The 23,838-nt window shown below is 37.1% G+C and overlaps 1 protein-coding gene across 7 annotated transcripts in view; it reads left to right on the top strand.

Moving 5' to 3' along the window:
- Positions 1 to 23,838, top strand: part of LOC309646368 (uncharacterized protein C8orf89) — a 117,831-nt gene that overhangs the window by 7,035 nt on the left and 86,958 nt on the right. For all 7 annotated transcript variants that reach the window (XR_014255313.1, XM_082432640.1, XM_082432639.1 and 4 more), the window contains exons 2-5: positions 11,702 to 11,868; positions 13,422 to 13,575; positions 15,620 to 15,716; positions 17,048 to 17,102. Coding sequence is in view for 6 of the 7 variants with exons in the window: in XM_082432639.1 (XP_082288765.1) it covers positions 11,702 to 11,868; positions 13,422 to 13,575; positions 15,620 to 15,716; positions 17,048 to 17,102 (473 nt within the window). In the remaining variant the exon portion in view is untranslated. The remainder of the gene's footprint in view (positions 1 to 11,701; positions 11,869 to 13,421; positions 13,576 to 15,619; positions 15,717 to 17,047; positions 17,103 to 23,838) is intronic.

The raw sequence follows: 23,838 nt of genomic DNA, 5'->3' as shown, positions 1-23,838 counted from the left end.
GAATTTGATGAAATTAATAGTTATATTTTTTGTTCCTTGTTATATACACATTAGAGGTAAAGCATTTAACCCTCCCAAACCTCAGTTGTTTAATTCGAAAATTAGAAGATTAGGTCTCTTACTGGTCTGTAAATCAGTGATTGCTGTTGAACCAGTCCTTAATTTTCAAGTAAGAATTGCAATTCAGACAGCAGTAAGATATTCTTTTTATACAGATGTATAGACCTGACTGAAAACCTGTGCTTACCCTACTAAATTTCCAATGACTTTCACTTATCTCCTTCCTCATCTTTAGATTTTGGCTTGTGGATGTGGGAGTATGGACAATTCTAATTCCAGGAATTCATCCATAAGAATGAATTTTTACTGCAATGACCGAGGCTGTTTTTATTTTTTTATCTATCTATTTGTTTATTTACTTAGGCTGCACTCTGCGGCTTGTGGAATCTTCCCCAGCCAGGAATTCAACCCGGGCCCTCAGGCAGTGAGAGCCCGGAGTCCTAACCACTGGACTGCCAGGGAATTCCCAACTGAGGCTGTTTTTAAAAATAGAGGTTTTAAATAGTTGTTTTTCATTTCACTGAACAATTTTATTCTCCATCACTAAGAAATTAAAGATTTTCTTGATACTATAGGTTCTTAACGAAAGTTCCTATATTAACCTCAGCAACTTTTCATTAACATGCTAGTGTTACTTCAGTGTGTTCAGTCTCTGTTAACAGGTACCTCTTACCTTCTTAGTACTTTCAAAAATAAAGATATATCTAACCAGATTTCTGTTGAAGCCACCTTTTATTACATTTAAAACATTTTGGTTAAGGATTCTGCTTTTAAAAGCAGTATGCTTAAGGGACTTCCCTGGCAGTCCAGTGGTTAAGACTCTGAGCTTCCAAAGCAGGGGGCACGGGTTCGATCCCTGATCGGGGAACTAAGGTCCTGTGTGTTGTGTGGAGTGGCCAATCAATCAATAAATAAAATATAATACATTCTTAATTTTAAAAAAAAGCAGTATGTTTAAAATGCTGAGTAGTGCTGATCTTAAAAGAATAATCCAGTAAAAGCTAAAGCTTTCTGATGCCTACTCTGTTCCAGGTGCTGTATTAAGTGGTTGTATCATGTGATCCTTAATGAGCTGGATTGTTGATGTTGCATCATTGAAAGAGGCAGTAGTACATGCGGGCAGATCTAGAGGAACACTTAGTAGATCATTCTTTAAATCTACTTACATATATATATATATATTTTTAAATAAATTTATTTATTTATTTTTGGCTGTGTTGGGTCTTCGTTTCTGTGCGAGGGCTTTCTCTAGTTGCAGCGAGCGGGGGCCACTCTTCATCGCGGTGCGCGGGCCTTTCACTGTCGTGGCCTCTCTTGTTGCGGAGCAAGGCTCCAGACGCGCAGGCTCAGTAGTTGTGGCTCACGGGCCCAGTTGCTCCGCAGCATGTGGGATCTTCCCAGACCAGGGCTCGAACCCACGTCCCCTGCATTGGCAGGCAGATTCTCAACCACTGCGCCACCAGGGAAGCCCCTACTTACATATATTAAGTCCTCGGAAAGGTCTGATGGATGGATGAATTTATCATGTGACAGGGTCCCTGGAAGAGTCTGTGGCCCACATTAATGGAGGGGGATGTTGTGGCTTTGCCACTATTTACCATCAATATAGATTCTACTGTATGGATTATTCAAATTTTTCTATTGGGCTTGGAAAAATTCTCTATTATAACAGAGACTATGGTTACAATGTGGGTTATTGTAGTAGTATTTGACCTATAGTTAACTGATAAGTTTTCATCTTGATTTTAAATTTTAGGAGAGCAACGACTTATTGTCTGTTTTTAAAGAGTTGTGACATAACGACCCAAAATCTGTCATACTCTGATACCTTTTGCTCAAATTCTGCTGGACCATTATTAAATAGGTCCTGTATTATGTTATCAGACATGGAGGGAGGGAAAGACATGTTCACATGTTTAAATAGATATTTTGCCTTAGCCAGTGTGGCAGGACTGCTAAAGTTTTCTCACAGCGCCTGTTCCCTCGTCTTTCTAGTAAAAGGACCCCTGATTTTTCAGCTGGGTACATGATGCCCAGAATGGAAGATATTTTATCACTTGCTTTTACAGCTCGCTGTGGCCACGTGACTACGTTCTGACCAATGGGATGTAAGCAGAATTGTGTGTATGACTGCCGAGAAGTGACTTTAAAGAGAGGGAGAATGCCTCTCTCTCTTCCCTTCCTTCTCTCTGTAAGCTGGAGCTCAGTTTGGTATTTTTTTAACCGTGGAGAGTGCCCAGCGTATCCAAAGGTATCCAAAGGTACCTATCGAAAGGTAGAAGGTGGTCGATGATAAAATTCAGTGTCCCAGCCCCTGAGCTGTGACAGTTAGCAACTCACGGCTGACCTTCTTTCATCTCTACTCTCACCACCACCCTCGCCCTCTCACACCTGTTGTATTGAAGCAAATCGCAAACATTTTATCATTTTATCCATAAATATTTCAGTACGTCTCTCTAAAGATAAGAATTCTTTTAAAAACACAAACCACTATTTTCAAAACAAAACCCACTATTACACCTTAAAACATTAATTGTAATCCCTTAATGTTACCAAAGATTCAGTCAGATTTCCATGATGGTCTCATAAAGTATCTTCTTTTTTTCTTTTAACAGTTTATCCAAATGAAGTCCATACATTGCAACTGTTTGCTATGTCTCGTCTCTGTTAATCTATATATTATCCCTCCCATCTCTCTATTTATTTATAACAATTTATTGGTTGAAAGAACAAGATTGTTTGTCACAAGTCGAAACTCCACAATCTGTTAGTTGCTGATTGCATCCCTGTGATGCCATTTAATATGTTCCTTTGTGCTCTATATTTTTTTCTAAATGGATAGTTAGATCTAAAGTCTTGGTCAGCGTCATGTTTGTTTGTTTTGGCAAGAGCTGCCTTTGATAAACATTGCTGTATCTGTCTGGAAATATATATATACACACACACACACACACACACATACATATATACGTATAAATATATATATATAGAGAGAGAGAGGGATTTCAAGGAACTGGCTTATGGGATTATGGGGGCAGGCTGGCTGGAAACTCTCAGGCAGGAATTAATATTGCAGTTTTGAGGTAGAATTTCCTTCCTCAGGGAAAACTCAGTTTTGTTTTAAAGCCTTTCAACTGGTTAGACAAGGTCCACCTAGATTTTTTAGGGTAATCTCCTTTACTTAAAATCAACTGGCTGTAGGTGTTCCCCACATCTACAAAATACCTTCACAGCAACGCCTAGATTAGTGTTTAATTCAATAGCTGGGTTCTAGAGCCTAACCAAGTTGGCACATAAAATTAACCATCACAGTTGCCAAGATCCGTTAATTAATTAAGGTTTGCAAGACTATAACACTGTAATACTATCATTTCTTCATTTAGTAGCTGGGATACTCTGTGAAGAGAAACTTCCCTATCATCATTCATGTGGATAAATGCTTGATTCGTTGCTTATATGACCCGGGTTTCAAATCAAGTTGATTCTTTAGTACCCTCCGAAGATGATGAGTGAGGTGTTGTTTTTTAAAGTATCGTTATAAATATTTAATATATTTGTGTACCTTCCAAGTATATTTCATATAACATATACATATTTAATATATTTCAATTCATTACAGTTAATATCTTATTAATATTTATACTCTTAGCTTTGGTTAGTTGGATTCTCTTCAAGTTGGTGACTACCGTGTTTGTAGTCATCTTAGATTCCTAGATTTCTGGAGTGAAAAGATGTACTAGGTTCATCTTGTACATTTCCTGTCACAAACCTGGAATTAAGTATTTCTTCAAGGGGCCCTAGCTGTTTTTAGTTTTTGGGTTTTTTTTTAAGTCAGGAATGGGCCCACAATCTAGTTATTAGGTTCAGTGGACAGAGATAAGAAACACCGTTTTTTTTCCTTTTAAGATAAAAGTCTTATACTGATACTTCCAATTCATATTTAGGACTTTGGGGTTTTTAACTTATCATATTGATGTTAGATCTGTATCTTTTTGTTCCACATGATAATACTTGTTCCCATCAGCACTGATATGAATGTTTATTTATTCAAACAGCCATCTTGAACTCTGAAGGTAGATACTGTATGTTCAGGGTGGTGGAGCCATAAGATAAAAGGAGCCTGGGTCCCTGATACCTTGGCACCATCCCTGTAGGGGGAGAGGGGGGTCTGTCTAAGCTTTTATTTAAGGGAAAATTTCTTGTTTAAGCCACTTGTTTTGGATTTTCTGTCATTTGAAGCTAAATAATACAGGAGCTATAGAGGGGTGGGATAGGGAGGGTGGGAGGGAGACGCAAGAGGGAGGGGATATGGGGATATATGTATATGTATAGCTGACTCACTTTGTTATACAGCAGAAACTAACACAACATTGTAAAGCAATTATACTCCAATAAAGATGTTAAAAAAAACAAAAACAAGAATAAAAAACAAAAAACATAAAATAAAATTGTGGTGATGGTTGTACACATCTGTGAATATACTAAAAACCATTGAATTGTACACTTTATTTATTTTTTTTTTTTTTTAAATTTTATTTATTTATTTACATTTATTTTTGGCTGTGTTGGGTCTTCATTTCTGTGCGAGGGCTTTCTCCAGTTGCGGCGAGCGGGGGCCACTCTTCATCGCGGTGCGCGGGCCTCTCACCGTCGCGGCCTCTCCCGTTGCGGAGCACAGGCTCCAGACGCGCAGGCTCAGTAGCTGTGGCGCACGGGCTTAGTCGCTCCGCGGTATGTGGGATCTTCCCAGGCCAGGGCTCGAACCCGTGTCCCTTGCATTGGCAGGCAGATTCTTAACCACTGCACCACCAGGGAAGCCCGAATTGTACACTTTAAATGGATGAATTGTATGGTATGTGATTTATATCTCAATGAAGCTGTTAAGAAAAATAATAATAATACAGGAGCTACCATGGATTTCCAATTTTTAAAGGATTCATGTATTGTAAATGCATTTAACACTAAAATATTATTGAACTTAGCCTTCTCATTGATAAAGACCTCTAAGAATCTCTCCTTCACATTGCTATGAATATCAATAGTCATTATTGTACTGTAGAATTGTGAAGGTCCCAATTATAGCTATATTATCCTTTCTTTTTTTTACTTTAGTAATTGGTTTGGTAGGAGTGAATACATTCTTATGTCTGCTTGTTTCTTGTTTTTTTTTTTTTTTTGGGGCTGTACCACGTGGCTTGCAGGATCTTAGTTCCCCAACCAGGGATTGAACTCGGGTCCTGGCAGTGAAAGGGCTGCATCCTAACCAGTGGACCGCCAGGGAATTCCCTATGTCTGCTTGTTTAAGTAGCGTTTTTTTTCTTAATTGTCTCCAACACATTTTATATTGGCTGTGATGTGTTATGTGTTAAATTGTGCCCCTCTGCCTCCGCCCCCCAAATTCATATGTTGAAGCCCTAACCCCAGCCTTGGAATGTAACCTTATTTGGAGATAGGGTCTTTACAGAGGTAATCAAATTAATATGAGGTCATTAGAGTGGGCCCTAATATAATATGACCAGTGTCCTTATAAATAGGGGAAATTTGGGCACAGAAATATGTACAGAGGGAAGACAGTGTGAAGACACAGGGGGAAGGGAGTCATCTGCAAACGAAGGAGAGAGGCCTGGAACAGATCCTTCACTCACAGCCCTTAAAAGCAACCAACCCTGTCGATGCCTTGATTTTGAACTTCTAGCCTCCAGAAACATAAGACAATAAATTTCTGGTTTTTTAAGCTACCCAGTCTGTGATACTTTGTTATTGTAGCCCTAACAAAGTAATATATATTTATTGTTTTCTTGGTTCTGTTTCCTTATTCTGTCTGCTATTGTTTAATGATGACATTTTATTTTTTATCTTGGATTTTAAAAAGCAGATGTTCTTGATTCTTACTCTTCCATCTCCCCCAGGAAAATGCTTCATCAATTATTTGCAACTTCTGTGTTTTCAGTGTCTCTTTTTTAATTGTCTGCATCCTCAAAATACTATATACCCATGCTCAAGAGTCTCTCGTGTTTAAATATAGCTCTTTAGACATTGTCGTTCTCTAATGAAATTGTTCACTGCTTCCTTTTTCTTAAAACTCTCTTTGCCTTTGATTTTTATCGGCACCCCATCTTGGTTCTTCTGTCTCTTTAACCATTCCTTTTCCATCTTCTTTGTGGTCAACCTATTCTTTGCCTGTCCCTCAAATATTGGTGCCCTTGGACTTGCTCTTATTCTTAACTTTTCACTTATACCCTCCACTAGCCCTGGACAGCCTTATCTGTTCTCAGAACTTTAACTATGCTGATGACTACTAAATCTGTATCTCTTGGCTAAACCCACTCCCACCTCTGAACCACATGTACCTTGAGCTCATTTTATCCACAGCTGAATTTCTCTTCTCATTCAAGCTGGTTCCTCATCCCTGACTCTTAACATCGTGAATGGTGCCAGTCATATACAGTTCCCAGGTCCTCTAGATGCTACCACATTAACCTCTATCCAGCTTGTGTCTCAGTCTGCTTTTTCCTTGGTTTGGGCCCTCACTACCATTCACCTAAACAATTGTAATAGTTTCCTAATTGGCCTTCTCATTCCCATCTGTCTTCTAATATTGCCAAAGTTAAAGCAATATTTTAAAATCTTAGGTCTAGTCCTTCAACAGCTCCCACTGTTTATAGCTGTGGCCTCTAAAATAGGGTGCATGAACCTCAAGGTATGATCCATTGAAAAAGAAAGTAGAATTCCTGTAACATATATATTTTAAATTTCAGAAATTTCACCTAGCATAACACCTAGTAAGTACTCAGTAGATGCTTGTTGAATGAATTAGAGCCAGGGCTGGCAAACTTTAGTAAAATAGGTACAGTAAATATTTTAGACTTTGTGGGCCATAGAGTCTCAGTTGCAACTACTCTTGTAGGCCAAAGGAAGCTATAGAAAATATGTACAAATGGACATTTGTTTCTGTGTTCCAGTGCAAATTTACTCACTAAAATAGGTAGCACGCTGGATTTGACCTGGGGACAGTTTGCTGACCCCTGAATTAGAGTATGGGAGAGGGGGAACTGTCTAGTGACAAGATTGCAAAGGTAGGTCGGGAACAGATCCTAAGGGATTCTGTTTGCAAAACTAAAGAGCTGGCAAAATAGAGTTTTGAGTTTTATTTCAATACCAGTGTCAGAGACAGACAATAAATAATGACATATAAATACATTATTATAAACTATGATAAGTGCTGTGAAGAGAAGACAGGATGCTATTAACATGTAGCCAAAAAGCCCAGAAGGCTGCTTGCCCACTCTGTAGTGATACTAACTGAGGCAAGAGCTGGCTGAAAGGTTTTAGCTCTTCTGTTCCCCCTTCTGTTCTCCAGGCGAATAGAGATATGTGAAGAGGTAAGAATCGTCTTTTTAAAAAGCAGCCTTCTGGGCTTTTCACCTACATGTTTATAGCATATTGCCCATAGAAGTGTGGGCTCATTTCTGGCCTCTCTATTCTGGTCCATTGAGCTATATGTCTGTTTTTGTGCCAGTACCATACTGCTTTGATTACTGTAGCTTTGTAGTATAATCTGAAGTCAGAGAGCATGATACCTCCACCTTTGTTCTTCTTTCTCAAGATTGTTTTGGCTATTTTGGACCTTTTGTGCTTCCGTATACATTTTAGAATTATTGGTGGGCCAGGCTGGGGCCCACAGGATCCTGGGGCTGGTGCCCACCCACTGGTGGGTGAGTCTGGGTCCTAGGCCTAGTTCTGGCCCACTGGTGGGCAGAGCTGGGTCCTGGGGTCTCTGGCTGTAGGACCTTGCGTGTCCCAGGGTTGGTGTGTTGGCCCGCTGGTGGGTTGGACCAGGGCCCTGGGGTCCTGGGGCTGGTGCCTGCCCACTAGTGGGTAAGGCTGGTCCCAGGACTAATGCTGGTATGCTGGTGTGTGCAGCCGGGTCCTGGGGCAGCTGTGGGCTCAGGGGTTCTTAAGGCAGTCAGCCTGCTGATGGGTGAGGTTGTTTCCCTGCCTGGCCAGTTGCTTGGCCTGAGGCGTCCCAGTAGTGATGTCAAAAGGCTGATGGACAGGGCTGGTTCCCAGTGCTAATGAACTAGAGGAAGGACTCCAAAAGGGCACTTGCCAGCACCACTGTCCTTGTGGTAGAACGAGCATCCCCGAATAGCTCCCATCAGTTGTGTCCCCAGGGTGAGCTCCAGGGGACTCCTGCCTCTCTAGAAGGTTCTCCAAGATAAGCAGGTGGATCTGACCCAGGCTCCTTTCAAATTACTGCTTCTGCCCTGGGTCCTGGATGTGTGAGATTTTGTGTAGATTTTTAAGAGTGGAGTCTTTATTTCCCACAACCCTCTGGTTCTCCTGAACTTAAGCCCTACTGGCCTTCAAAGCCAAACATTCTGGGAGCTTATCTTCCTGGTGTAGGACCTCCACACTGGGGAGCCCAATGTGGGGCTCAGATTCCTCACTCCCTGGGGAGAACCTCTGCAAACTGTAATTATCCTCCTATTTGTGGGTCGCCCACCTGGGGTTATGGGGTCTCAACTGTACCACATCTCTGTCCCTCCTACCCACCTCGTGGTTCCTTCTTTATATCTTTAATTGTAGATCTTTTTCTGCTAATCTTCTGGTGTTTCTCATCAATAGTTGCTCTGTAAATAGTTGTGATTTTGGTGTGTCAGTGGGAGAGGTTGAGCTCAGGATCTTCTTACTCCACCATCTTGGCCACACCTTCTTTAATCCCCATGTTTTCTTTTAGGAGTTTTACACTTTCAGGTCTTAAGTTTATGTCTTTAATTCATTTTGAGTTTATTTTTGTGTATGGTGTAAGATAAGGGTTCAACTTCATTCTTTTGCATGTGGATATCCAGTTTTTCCAACACAATTTGTTAAAGAGACTATCCTTCCCCTATTGTGTATTCTTGGCACTCTTGTCAAAAATCTGTTTACTGTATATGTATGGATTTATTTCTGGAGTCTATTCTGTTCCATTGACCTATATGTCTGTCTTTATGCCAGTATTATATTGTTTTAATTACTTTAGCTTTGTGACATATTTTGAAATCAAAAAGTTTGATGCCTCCAACTTTCATCTTTTTCAAGATTATTTTGGTTATCTGGGGTCCTTTGGGATCCATATTAATTTTTATTTATTTATTTATTTAAATTGAAGTATGGTTGATTTACAATACTGCATTAGTTTCAGGTGTACAGCAGAGTGACTCAGTTATACATGTAAATGTATATATCTGTATTCTTTTTTTTCAATTCATTTCCATTATAGTTTATTACAAGATATTGAACATAGTTCCCTGTGCTATACAGTAAATCCTTGTTGTTTATCTATTTTATATATGGTAGTGGGCATCTGTTAATCCCATACTCCCAATTTATCCCTCCCCCCTCTTCCCCTTTGGTAACCATATGTTTGTTTTTTATGTCTGTGAGTCTGTTTCTGTTTTGTAAATAAGTTCATCTGTACTTTTTTTAGATTCCACATATGTGATATGGTATAATATTTGTCTTTGTCTGACTCACTTCACTTAGTATGATAATCTCTAGGTCCATCCATGTTGCTGCAAATGGCATTATTCCATTCTTTTTTATGGCTGAGTAATATTCCATTGTATATATATTCACCACATTTTCTTTATCCATTCATCTGTCGATAGACATTTAAGTTGCTTCCTTGTCTTGGCTATTGTATATAGCGCTGCTATGAACATTGTGGTGCCTGTATCTTTTCTAATTAGAGTTTTCTCTGGATATATGCCCAGGAGTGGGATTGCTGGATCACATGGTACCTCTATTTTTAGTTTTTTAAGGAGCCTCCATACTGTTTTCCATAGTGACCACACCAATTTACATTCCCACCAACAGTGTAGGAGGGTTCCCTTTTCTCCATACCCTCTCCAGCATTTATTATTTGTAGACTTTTTTTACGATGGCCATTCTGACTGGTGTGAGGTGATAACTCATTGTAGTTTTGATTTGCATTTCTCTAATAATTAGGGATGTTGAGCATCTTTTCATGTGCCTGTTGGCCATTTGTATGTCTTCTTTGGAGAAATGTCTATTTAGGTCTTCTGCCCAGTTTTTAATCATATTGTTTGTTTTTTTGATGTTGAGCTGTGTGAGCTGTTTGTGTATTTTGGAAATTAAGCCTTGTCGGTTGCATCATTTGCAAATATTTTCTCCCAGTCTGTAGGTTGTCTTTTTGTTTTGTTTATGGTTTCCCTTGCTGTGCAAAAGTTTATGAGTTTGATTAGGTCCCATTTGTTTACTTTTGCTTTTATTTCTATTGCCTTGGGAGACTGATCTAAGAAAAAACTCCTACAATTTATGTCAGAGAATGTTTTGCCGATGTTCTCTTTTAGGAGTTTTATGGTGTCATGTCTTATATTTAAGTCTTTAAGCCATTTTGAGTTGATTTTTGTGGATGGTGTGAGGGAGTGTTCTAAATTCACTGATTTACATTCCATATGAATTTTTTAATTGTTTTTACTAAAATTTTTAATTCTTTTGCATTGGCATTTTGATAAGGATTGCATTGAATCTCTGTAGATCATTTTGGGTAATGTGGATATTTTGACAATATTAAGTTTTCCAGTCCATAAGCATGGGATGTCTTTCCATTTGTATGCATCTTCTTTAATTTCTTTTATCAATGTTTTATAGTTTTTCAGCATACAAATCTTTTACTCCCTTAGTTAAGCTTATTCCTAAGTAGTTTACTCTTTTCGATGCTATTATAAATTGGATTGTTTTCCTAATATCCTTTTCAGATAGTTTGTTGTTAGTGTATAGAAATGCAAGTGACTTTTGTTTGTTAATTTTGTATCCCTCAGCTTTCCTGAATTCCTTTATTAGTTCTAACATTTTTTTGTGGAGTCTAGAGTTTTCGATATATATAAGATTATGCCATTTGAAAACAGGGACAGTTTTACTTTTTTCTTTCCAATCTAGATGCCTTTTCTTTCTAATTGCTCTGGCTAGGACTGCCAATACTATGTTGAATGGAAGTTGTGAGAGTGGGTATCCTTGCCTTGCTCCTGATCTTAGAGGAGTGCTTTCAATTTTTACCCTTGATTATGTTAGCTATGGGCTTTTCATATATAGCCTTTTATATGTTGAGATGATTTCTCTCAGTTCCTAGTTTGTTGAAAGTTTTTATTATGAAAGTATGTTGAATTTTATCAAAAGCTTTTTCTGCATCTATTGAGATGAGCATGTGATTTTTTAATCTTTCATTCTGTAATGTGGTATATCATATTAACTAATTTTTGTATGTTGAACCATCCTTGCATCCCAGAGATAAATCTCACTTGGTCATGGTGCATAATGGTAATATTTTTGAGAGAATCCTAAGCATTACATTGTCATGTACATGATAATTTGCTGTTGAACTTTAGATTTTTTTATATTGCCAAATATCTGTAACCTCAAATTTGAAAGAATTCATTAAAATATAAAATATTTAAAAGAAAAAAGTCTTACAACTTATTTTAGCTATGTTCTTAAAGGCCTCTTGCTTTAAAATCCCAAGAATATGTATTTATATGTTATAAGTAAACTTTTCATTTAAATCTATGTTAGGATTTAATTTGTATGATGGAAAACAATTTGTTTTTCTGTATTTTGTGTCCTGAATCTGGTGCAGCATCTTACTTTCATCAGCACTGTTGGAAAAAGAAGAAAAAATGCCAATGCTGCCTCCTGAAATCAAATTTGAACCTTCTAATGTCACCAGAAATTCCCTTGACAGTTGTTTTCTTTCTGAGAGAAGTTGGAGGAAAGCAGTTTTAGAAACACAAAAGATGAGGAAAGGTAACTTCATTTTACTCTTATTTTACTTACAAAAATATAGAAGTAGTACCTTGAATTTACATGTACTTTTTTAATCAGTCAAGAGACATTAAATAATTTTTGTAACATTTAGGTAAGAAGGATAATACTGTAGGCTTATGGAAAAGAAAAATGGAAGCAGATTAGGAATAATTTACTTAAGGTAATTCTATAACTCATGATAAGAAACAAATTCTAAAGAACTACTCTTGATATCAGTGTAGTGCTACCTCTGTTGGATCATACTTCTTTTTGTAAGTCATGTTTGTTTTTAAATACCTCAAGTTGGTATTTATATTTTAAGAAACCCAAATCTTTAACAGCACCTTTTTGTATTAATAATTCTAAACCAAACTTTATTTTTTGAGTGAGCTATGTGGAAAATATCTTATATCTTATAGTTTCTCAATAAAGACTAATTTCAGAACTTTTGACTTGTATACGAGTGTAATAACTTTCCCCCTTAATTTCAAATTATAATTGTATTTCTTGTTTATACTGAATTTTGCCTTTGGCTTTATTAATGGAGATAGAATTCTTGAAAACAGCAAATTTCAAACTCCCCAGCCATTTCATCACTCCTGGTTTTGAGTGTGTTACTGTATTTTTTCGACGTTTTTACTAGATTCCTATTAAAGATACACCAGTTTATCTGTTCTCCTACCTCCAAATCTAATTACTGAAAAGAAACTCTACATGATTTTGATCAAGAGAAACTATTTTTTCCAAAAAAGAATAATCAAAGGTTGAAAAATAGCATTTTGAGCATTTAATATTACTCTAGTCCCATTAAATACTATTTCTATTGCTATGCTAGATTTACTTAGTAGAGAAAGCTTAGAAAACAATTCTCTATCTTTAAAAATCATCCAAACCTTTAATCTCTTAATCTTCTCTTTCCATTTACTGTCTTCATTTTGAAGTTTTTTTTTTAAAAAGAATAATTTGAACAACCTCTTATACCAGTGATACCTGAGGTCAGTAGAAGAAGCCCTCCTGATGCTTCAGATGTTGCTGTTTGTAGATTTGATGTGGGATTTTGCAGAGTGAGAGTTAAAATCAGTGCCTGAAATGGAATTCTTTTCTATCTCACTGCTAGCTCCGATAATCATGTATTTGTACCTCTTGATTATCTACACAAAAGCAGGAAGGTGAAAGGATTTAAAGTAGCAGATATTACAAGATTCTTGAAAGTGCTTTTAATCTGTCTTTCAATGTGAATGTATCTGATGTTCTGGGAATTCTGATTAAACAAAATAATGAGGGACAGTGATGACTATGGGAGATCTGTGAAGCTGCCTTCTTCCTTCTTCTAATAGTTCTTAGCCCCTTAATCAGCTCTTGCCTGCAATCCCTATCCTCGGAATTGAAAGGTATTCTCTTGGGAAAAATGCTAGCTCAATTACAGTAGCTTAATTTTATTTTCTGAATGACTGATTTGGTATATTTATTATACATTTTAGTATATAGTAAAAAAAATTATATACATTTAATTAAGAAGTAATACAGATGGTCATTATACTATTTTTAATTAGAATACACCACAGCATTTGGTCTAGAAGAATTCAAAGAATGTGTCAAAATGCCATATTTACCAGGATTGCCAAATTGCCAGAAAAGTGTAAGTTCCACTCCGCTAGAGGTTCATAAAAGACTCCTGCATGCTGATACCGAGATGCCTCCTGTCAGGTAGGTCATTTCTTTTCGATTCTCTTTTGTTGAATATATATTTACAGTAACACTGCTGAATGTAGAGGTTGTTCTGGCTAGTGAATCTAATTCTTTCTTGCCTACTATTTTTTGCATAAAGGATTTAATTTTTAAAAATCTCAATTAGCTATTTTATTCAGTTTGACCAGTAGGTACTTTTTTCTGTTTTCAAGTGACATTGCCAGAAGGAATTTAAGGACTTAAAAAAATCTTTATTGCTCTAGCATAGATTACTCAGGAGAATATTGGAATTTTTAGCAATATAAATAAATGAACTCTTTCAAATATTAACAGGTTTCTGTACCCTGAATAGAGAACCTTGTCTTTCATTTCTAGTTTGACTGAAGTGGTGTGAGGGGAGATCCTGAATGAGATGTCAGCCTAATGAAGACCTTGCATTGCTATCAGATGAAATGAGTTTGTCAGCCAGAAAAGTCCCATTGACTTTGAGTACTGGCATTTAAACACATTATGATAAACACCTTTCCTACTATAAATCAGATTGCCTGACATAGCATTAAAAGAAAACTTCTTTCTTCAAAGGGACCTGTAAGTTAGTAAGACAGTCTCATATCCTATTTGGTTTCTGCTTTGATTTATTTATTTATTCATCAAGTATTTATTGAATGCCTAGTACTAATTCATTTTGCCAGCCTAAAAAAAGATGAAGCATTTATAGCAGTCTGAGTTGTAACTCTCTTTAGGGGAGGATGTATATTTTCATATTATCTCCTGCCATAGTGTGCTTTGAAGTCATCTAGTTATACATAGCACACACATATTGGAATTTCAGAATATATTTCTTGAGTTTTCCACTAGTATTATTGGTCTTGTTAATTACTCTGGAAACAAATTTTGGTAATATAAATAAAGAATTAGAATATACTGAAAATGAAAAGTTGTGGATAGTTTATATCTAAATTATGAAAATAAATACGAACTTTGTAGAAAATTTGGGGAAAAAATAAAAATAATTATTCGATAATTTATCCATCCTAACATATCCATTTTTATTGTTGGAGGTTCTCTTCTATCCTCCTTCATTTTGGATTTTTATTGGAGTTGTGATTTTAGTGTACTTGCAATTTTTTATTCTGCCCTTTTTTACTTAATATTACACGTATGCATTTTTTTCATGTTACGACATAATCTTCAAAGAGTCTTTACTGGCCACATTATATTTCATTGTTAGAGCCATAGTTTATTTAATTTTATTTAATTTCCCTATTGTTGGACTTTCAAGTTGCTTTGACCGTTTTTTGGTTTTGCAAATAACACCATAATGAACAATAATATACATAAAGCTTTTCCCATCATTTTTAATATCATTCGAGGACAGATTGTCAAGCTATAAAAATATAAAAAGCAAAATTACTTTTCTGAAGTGAGGTTATGATGAAATAAGGCAGAATCAGAGATGGTGGAAGAGAGATTGTGAGTTGCTAGTGGAGTAGATGGTAGCAGTTAAAGAGGAGGGATGGCAGGGATGTAGAAAGAAGAGACACTATTGGAAACATGAATATGAAACCTACTTAAGTACAGTGAGTTTCCATTGTTACCGAGACACCTGTATCCCTGACGCTCAGCTCACTCTTGACCTCCGGGCAAAAGTATGTAGGGCTGCCTATGGCTATGGACTTGTCTCAGTACAGACCAGTGTTGCTACACTTCTTTCAATGCATATGATCATCTTAAAGAAACTGGAAACCCGGAAAGCACCAACAATTAACCCAATGGGCCTCTAGATTTTAAGTCTTCAATTTGCTTCCTTTTTCATCCAATTTCAGTTCATTATTTTTTTCATTTGCAATTTGGCTGTTTGTGAAATGATCCCTTAATATTTTATGTTGACTTGAGTGTGAATTTACTTAATTTAATGAAGAATAATTTGACTATATTATATTCGTGTTACAACAAGTGTTCTTCAGACACAAAGTGGAAGAGTGGTGGCTGAGTGTCACACTGCTTATGAACTGCTTGGCGAACGTAGATGTTGGTTCTTTTCCCTGTGTCTTTATTTTAGCCATTCTACTGAGAACATGTCGGGTTGCCTACAAGTATTTTATTCTCCTCTGCATATTGAACAACGCCCTGTGAAAGAACAGTCTTGGCAAAGCAGGGAAGTACTAATTTTTGTCTGTCTTGTATATAACCCCGTATCTTTTTTTTTTAAATCTCCATATGTGGATATTTGATTTAAAAACTCTGATAAAAGTTTAATGTGTTTTTAAATTTCTTAAATGATAAAATTTTTCAGTGAATCTCAAGGCATACTTTGGTAATATAACTGAAAATAGCCTTAGAGATGAAGTGCATTTAAAAATTACAGCTGACTATCCTGCGGTATGACAAACTGCCTCTAGCTGGCAGGCTAGCAGACCTGAAACGATGATTTGTGAGTTTAATTCCCTTAAATTAATATTATGAAACTGAAGCAATATGACCTCTCAACTCGCCAGTGTTATCTTTAAAAGTTCCATGCAGCCAATACACAAAGATATTTGTTCTGATATTAGACACTGTTTTAAAAAAATGGATGTTCTATGTTTTTTGAAGGACATAAAGCCCTTCACGCTAAGGAGATGAATCATAGAATTTCAGTTATCAGTCAGTAGGTGGAAGAGAATCTGAGGAGTGTCCTAGGGACCACTAAAACCTTATCACATAACAATCATTAAGGCTGGTCTTGAGTTCCAAACCTCAGTGTGAATACTAGGTCGGCTCATCTTGACTGTACCCATATTTGACAACTAGGAAATGTGATGTTGCCATGGTAATAAGTTGCTAGGATACCTCCAAGCAGCCGTGTAAGCTGACTTCATTAAACTGTATCATATGGATTAAGAACTAATATATGTTTTGATTGAATAGAGAACAAGAAAAAAAAAAGTTATAGCTGACTTCTAAAGTGTAATGAAGTTACAAGAAATTTGGAATTCTTATGGGTTATCTTGCCCACAGCAGATTCAATCGTGACATATTTCCTCTAATAACCTACTCATTATCTAGATCTATTCCAATAGGAACAAAAGTTAATTATGACAAAACTCAGATTGTGGTAATTAATAGGTAAAAAGAGCACAAATAACTGATAATTGGTATCTGGCATATCTAGATACTCTGTTCATCTAATCTTGAGTCCCTTCCTCTAGCATTTCCTGAATCATGATTAGTGATAAGATAAAGGTGGGAAAAGTCAGACCTAACACTCATCCACTGGTAAAATTTATTAACAAAAATCGAGATAGTGAGTTGGTTCATATCTGCTTCTGATTGGATTATTTGTGATGGAAGGAGTTTCCCTCCCTTAACGTTTATTTAATTTTCATATGATGTCCTTCAACAAGTGAATTTCACTGAAAGCAAGCTTCTTATCTCTTACTGTATTTAAAAAAAATAATGTACCCTGGATTTATGTAAGAGTGAATTTATGATAATCTATAATTTTAGGTTAAAGAAGACTAAGCCAACATGTACTGTGGCACCACTTCAGGAGAAATCAAAAGGTAGGCTAGATCATCTTTTTCTCCTACCTTTCTGATACATTTAATCAGAATTTTGTTTTTCAAAAACAGACACTGTTGAGTCAGTTAGTTACACTTTTAATGATGCCTACAAGATTTTGGAGAATTTCCTGGCAGCTCTGATATCTATACTTACTGCCTCATTCCTTGCTTCACGTGTTACAGATTCATGGGGCGACATACTAAAAGAACTATTTATGGCATGTGACATAGTGCATTTGTCTAGCATTTATGTTCTCCAATAAATTCTTAGCCATTTCCTGAAGTAATTTTACCCAAAGTCAATGGTGAAGATTCTTGAGCTGTATAGTCAAACATTTTTCATTTTGTCATTATATTTTCTTACCTTCTGTTGATTATTATCTAAATAGGATTTTTCAACAGTGACAGTATTAACATTTTGGACTGAATAATTCTGCTGTGGGGGTCTGTCCTGTGCATTGTAGGATGTTTAACAACATCCATGACCTTTACTCACTAGATGCCACTAGCACCTCCCAAGGTGTGGTAATCAAAAATGTCTCCAGATGTTGCCCAATGTCCTTGGGGTGGCAAAATCACCCTCAATTGAGAACCACTGTTTTAAGCATCACATCTTTAACATTATGTGTTATCTGTCACTTGTCCTTCAGACTATCAAACGTTTCATCCTTTACCTGTGCACAACAGTTATTTCCTTACCAGCATAACATGTTTTAAACCTTACTTATTTTTAATTTTTGTCATAATCATAGTTGTCTTCTTATAGTACATTCATCACTTCCATGATTTTGCACTTATGGAGTAATGGAGTTAATAGAGCACCTCCAAACAAACAGCAAAAATGAAAATTACTAAGTAAGACTTATATTGAGATTGTCAGTGGCAGTCAGATTGATTTGTTAGCAGCTTTGTAAGTTTAGTCTGTGGAAGTTCATAAAGTTAAATGTTCATGAACTTCTTGGATAGTTCCTTTATCTGAATTTCCATAAGCTATAAACAACTTCTGTAATCAACAGGTAACATGAAATAAAAATATAAATGTTAATTAGAACAAAAGACATTTGTTTTGCATCTTGGCCCAAATGAATATTTGCCTGCCAATTTTCCAGTAGGCCAACTTTATGGTTCTTTTGGGCTGGGTACTATGTCTTATTCACCTTTGTATCTCTGTAGTGCCTGTACCAATCCTACAACATATGGAGTCTTCAGTAAATATCAATACTTGTTGCTTTTCCTTCAGAGTCATATAAGAAGGCAGTTCATTCATTCATTCATTGACCAAACATGAATTTAGCATCTACTCTGTGCCATTCATTGTTCTAGTTCTTAGGCTTAGAGTACGTCTCTCAACAAAACAAAGATCCCTGCCCTTGTGGAGCTTACATTCTAGTGAGAGAATACAGCCAACAAACATTAAATATAATAAACAAATCCATCACACAGTATATTAAAATACATACTATTTTTTTTAAACTTATTTAAAAAATTTTTATTTTATTTTATTTTTATTATTTCTGGTTGTGTTGGGTCTTCGTTGCTGTGCGCAGGCTTTCTCCACTTGCGGTGAGCGGGGGGCTACTCTTCGTTGCAGTGTGCGGGCTTCTCATATCAGTGGCTTCTCTTGTTGCAGAGCACGGGCTCTAGGTGCATGAGCTTCAGTAGTTGCAGCATGTGGGCTCAGTAGTTGTGGCTCGCGGGCTCTAGAGCGCAGGCTCAGTAATTGTGGCACGTGGGCTTAGTTGCTCCACGGCATGTGGGATCTTCCCAGACCAGGGATCGAACCCATGTGCCCTGCATTGGCAGGCGGATCCTTAAACACTGTGCCACCAGGGAAGGCCCAATTCATAGTATTTTAAAAGGTGGAAGTGCAGTAGAAACAGCAACAAAAAATAGAACAGGGTAAGGTAGATCAGGAGATCTGGGGAGAGAAGGATGATTTACAGTTTTAAATAGGGTGGGTGACAGTAATATTTGGGCAAAGATTTGAAAGAGGTGAGGGAGTTAAACTCTGGGAAAAAGTTATTCTCTTGGGGCCAGCAAAGGTCCCAAGGCAGGATGGTACCTGACCTGTTGGAAAAAACATCAGGAGTCAAGTATGGCTAATCTCAGAGGGTGGAAGATGAGGTAAGAAAGGTAATGGAGTATCTGACCATGTGAGGCCCTGAAAGGGACTTTATATTTAACTTTGATTGAAATGAGGAGCCATTACATGATTTTAACAAAAGAATGATTTTAATGTGATCTGATTTAAATTTTGAAAGGATCATGTGGTCACACCTTTCAAAAAAATGGCCCAGAGAACGTCCATCTCTGATTATGATGGAATAACTTATACCAGACCAACTTTACTAACAAGAATTCGCATAAGAGCTAATCATAAAAAATAATTTAAATATATTTTATGATATATAAAATAAGTATAAAAGTAATATATTACATATATATTAATATACAGTAAAAACATTTTTTTAAAAAATATAAAAGTATTTTAAAAACAATGTTTTCAGGTGTCAAGAGCAATCATTTCCAACTCAAAAGGCTGAGATTCTGAAGGAATAACTGCAGAGAACTGAGCTCAAATATCTGTGAGCAAATTCCCCAACAGGTGTTTGCCTGTTTCTAAGTGACATGTATGCTGGGTAATATTTTAGGACATGAAGCAGAAAATAGCTTCTTGGAGGCTAAAGGACTGAGCAGAGATTTCAGAACTTAGCATTTGCTGGGGAGACAGAGGTGGGAGTTGAAGGGAGTTGAAGGCTTGTCAAGATGGAAAGCCCTTGGCAAACACAAGCTTTCAGTTGAAACTGTTGAAGAGCTACACACTATAATAACGGCATACAATAGACTAGCTTTTAAAAAAGCCTAAAACCCAATTTTTTTTTTGACATTTGACATGCTATTTATTTCATCTTTAGCTCATCCTTTTACATTTTCTATTTATTGTGTTAAAACCCAGTTTTGACTGGATTAAAGTGATATGCCTACCAGAAGAAAATTAAATTCTCTTTGGAAACTATAAGATAAACCAGAGCCTTACAGGTTTGTGTACACGGTCTCAAGCATTCAATCAAAACTTACCAGACATTAAAAAAAATACACCTTGGACTTCCCTGGTGGCGCAGTGGTTAAGAATCCATCTGCCAATGCAGGAGACACGGGTTCAAGCCCTGGTCTGGGAAGATCCCACATGCCGCAGAGCGACTAAGCCTGTGTACCACAACTGTTGAGCCTGCATGCCACAATTACTGAAACCTGCGCACCTAGAGCCTGTGCTCCACAACAAGAGAAGCCACTGAAATGAGAAGCCTACACACCGCAACGAAGAGTAGCCACCGCTCGCCACAACTAGAGAAAGCCCACATGCAGCAATGAAGACCCAATGCAGCCATAAATAAATAAATAAATAAATAAATAAATAAATAAATTTTAAAAAATACAACTCATCAGTCATAAAAGAATGACACAAACCAAGAGAAGAAACAGACAACAGCAGCAGACCTACAAAAGATCCAAATAGGAATTATTTGACAGGGATTTAAAAAACTATATTTAATATATTCAAGATAATAGAGAAAATGATGAAAAATTATATCAGAGAATTAGAATCTATAAAAAATAAATAGAAATTATTGAGCTGAAAAATACAATAATAGATTAGATTTAACAGATGATAGGGCATAGGCAACAAAAGCAAAATAAACAAGTAGGATATATCAAACCTACAGACTTTTGCACAGCAAAAGGAAACAATTAACAAAATGAAAAGGCAGCATATGGAATGGGAGAAAATATTTGCAAACCATATATTTTATAAGGGGTTAATATCTAAAATATATAAGGAACTCCTACAACTCAATAGCAAAAAACCAAATAACCCAATTTAAAAATGGGCAAAGGACCTAAGTAGACATTTTTCCAAAGAAGACATACAAATGGTCAGCAGATACAGGAAAAGATGCATAACATCACTTGTCATCAGGGAAATGCAAATTAAAACCACAATGAGATATCACCTCACACCTGGTTGGATGGCTGTTATCCAAAAGACAAGAGATAACAAGTGTTGGTGAGGGTGTGAAGGAAAGGGAACCCTTTTTGGTGGAAATGTAAGTTGGTGCAGCCACTATGGAAAACAGTATGAAGGTTCCTCAAAAAATTAAAAATAAAACTACCATATAATCCAGCAATCCCAGTATTGGATATATATCCAAAAGAAATGAAATCCAGGGGCTTCCCTGTGGCACAGTGGTTAAGAACCTGCCTGTCAATGCAGGGGACACAGGTTCGATCCCTGGTCTGGGAAGATCCCATGTGCCACGGAGCAGTTAAGCCCATGCACCACAATTACTGAGCCTATGCTCTAGAGCCTGCAAGCCACAACTACTGAAGCCCGTGCACCTAGAGCCCATGCTCCGCAACAAGAGAAGTCACCGCAATGAGAAGCCCACGCACCGCAACAAAGAGTAGCCCCTGCTCGCTGCAACTAGAGAAAGCCTGCATGCAGCAACAAAGAGCCAACATAGCCAAAAATAAACAAATAAATTAATTTAAAAAAAAAGAAATGATATCCAAATCTCAAAGAGATATCTGAATTCCCATGTTCACTGCAGCATTATTCACAACAGCCAAGATATGGAAGCAATCTTAAGTGTCCATTGACAGATAAATGGATAAAGAAAATGTGATAGATATATATACCCAATGGAATATTATTTAGCCATAAAAAAGAAAATCCTGCCGTTTGTGACAACATGGATGAACCCAGAGGGCATTATGCTAAGTGAAATAAGTTAGACAGAGAGACAATTACTGCATGCTATCGCTTATACGTAGAATCTAAAAAAAAAGTCAAACAGAAGCAGAGTAGAATAGTGGTTACTAGAAAGTGGGGGCTGAGGCAAATGGGGAGGTGTTCTGGAGACATAATGTACAGCATGGTGACTAAAGTTAATAAAACTATATGCTCGGGACTTCCCTGGTGATCCAGTGGTTAAGACTCTGTGCTTCCACTGCAGGGGGCGTGGGTTCGATCCCTGGTTGGGTAACTAAGATCCTGCATCCCACATGCTGCGTGGCACAGCCAAGATAATAGTAATAATAATACTATATGGTATACTGAAGTTTGCTGAGAGAGTAGATTTTAAGTGTTCTTTTCTCCCCTCCCCGCAAAAGGTAACTATGTGAGATCATTGATGTGTTAATTAACTTAACTGTGGTAATCATTTTACAATGTATATGTATATCAAGTCATCGGTGGTATACCTTAAACATATACAATTTTTATTTGTCATATATGCCTCAATAAAGTTGGGAAAAAATGGAAAACAATAGATGATAGGATTAGTAAAATGAAAGATAAGTCATTAGAAAAATACCCAATTAAAGTGAAGAGAGAAAAAAGACAGGTAATACAGACAGAATGTGCAAAGACAATATGTGACAAGATAAAACTACTTCACACATGTGTAATTCTAATTTCAGAATAAGAGGAGCAAGAGAAGAGTGGGACAGGCAGTACTTACGTATTGGCTGAGAATTTCCCAAACAGATTAAAAAATACCAAGCAATGAATACAAAAAGTTCTATGAAACTTCAGCAGGAGAGAGACAAAGAAAACCACAGCTAGGCACATCATAGTAAAAAGGCTAAATATTAAAAAAACAGAAAAAAGATATGGTCCCTTCAAGGGAGCAGTGGTAAGACATACAACAGACTTTCCAATTTACACAATGGAAGCAAGAAGACAGTGGAATGGCATTTTCTAGTGTCAAAGGAAAGTAACTGGCAAACTCGATTTTTATGCTCAATGAAAATATCCTTAAAAGTAAAGGTGGGGCTTCCCTGGTGGCGCAGTGGTTGAGAGTCTGCCTGCCAATGCAGGAGACACGGGTTCGAGCCCTGGTCTGGGAAGATCCCACATGCCGCGGAGCAACTAAGCCCGTGAGCCACAACTACTGAGCCTGCGCGTCTGGAGCCTGTGCTCCGCAACGGGAGAGGCCACGACAGTGAGAGGCCCGCGCACCGCGATGAAGAGTGGCCCCCGCTCGCCGCAATTGGAGAAAGCCCTCGCACAGAAACGAAGACCCAACACAGCCAAAAATAAATAAACAAATAAATTTATAAAAAAAAAAAAAAAAAAAAAAGTAAAGGTGAAATAAAGACCTTATTCAAATGGAACTTGAGAGAATTAATTGTCAGTAGAGGTGTACTAAAAGAAATATTAAAGAAATAATAATACAAGATGAAAGCACAACTTGTGAAGGAAAGAGAAGCAGTAGCAGTAGTATTGTCTTATGAAGTTTAAAATATATGTAGAAATAAACTACAATAATACCACAGAGGTAGGATGGGGCATACATATAGTTAAAATGCTGTAACATCCTTGCATTATCTGAAAAACAGTAAAATAACTAATTTAAAGTAGATTGTAATATGTCAAAGAAACATGATAATCTGTATGGTAATCACCAAAAGAAAAGAATACAAGTAACAAACTTATAGGGGAAATAGTATAATAAAAAAAATACTTAATCATTTCAAAAGAAAGCAAGAAAGGGGGACTTCCCTGGTGGCGCAGTGATTAAGAATCCACCTGCCAATGCAGGGAACATGGGTTCGATCCCTGGTCCGGGAAGATCCCACATGTGGAGCAACTAAGCCCATGCACCACAACTACTGAGCCTGCACTCTAGAGCCCGCAAGCCACAACTACTGAGCCTGCGTGCCACAACTACTG

The sequence above is a fragment of the Balaenoptera physalus genome (assembly GCF_965194825.1).
Source record: "Balaenoptera physalus genome assembly, chromosome: 17".
NCBI classification, from domain to species: domain Eukaryota; kingdom Metazoa; phylum Chordata; class Mammalia; order Artiodactyla; family Balaenopteridae; genus Balaenoptera; species Balaenoptera physalus.
Note: the sequence above shows the minus strand (reverse complement) of the source record. Positions and strands in the feature narration are given on the sequence as shown.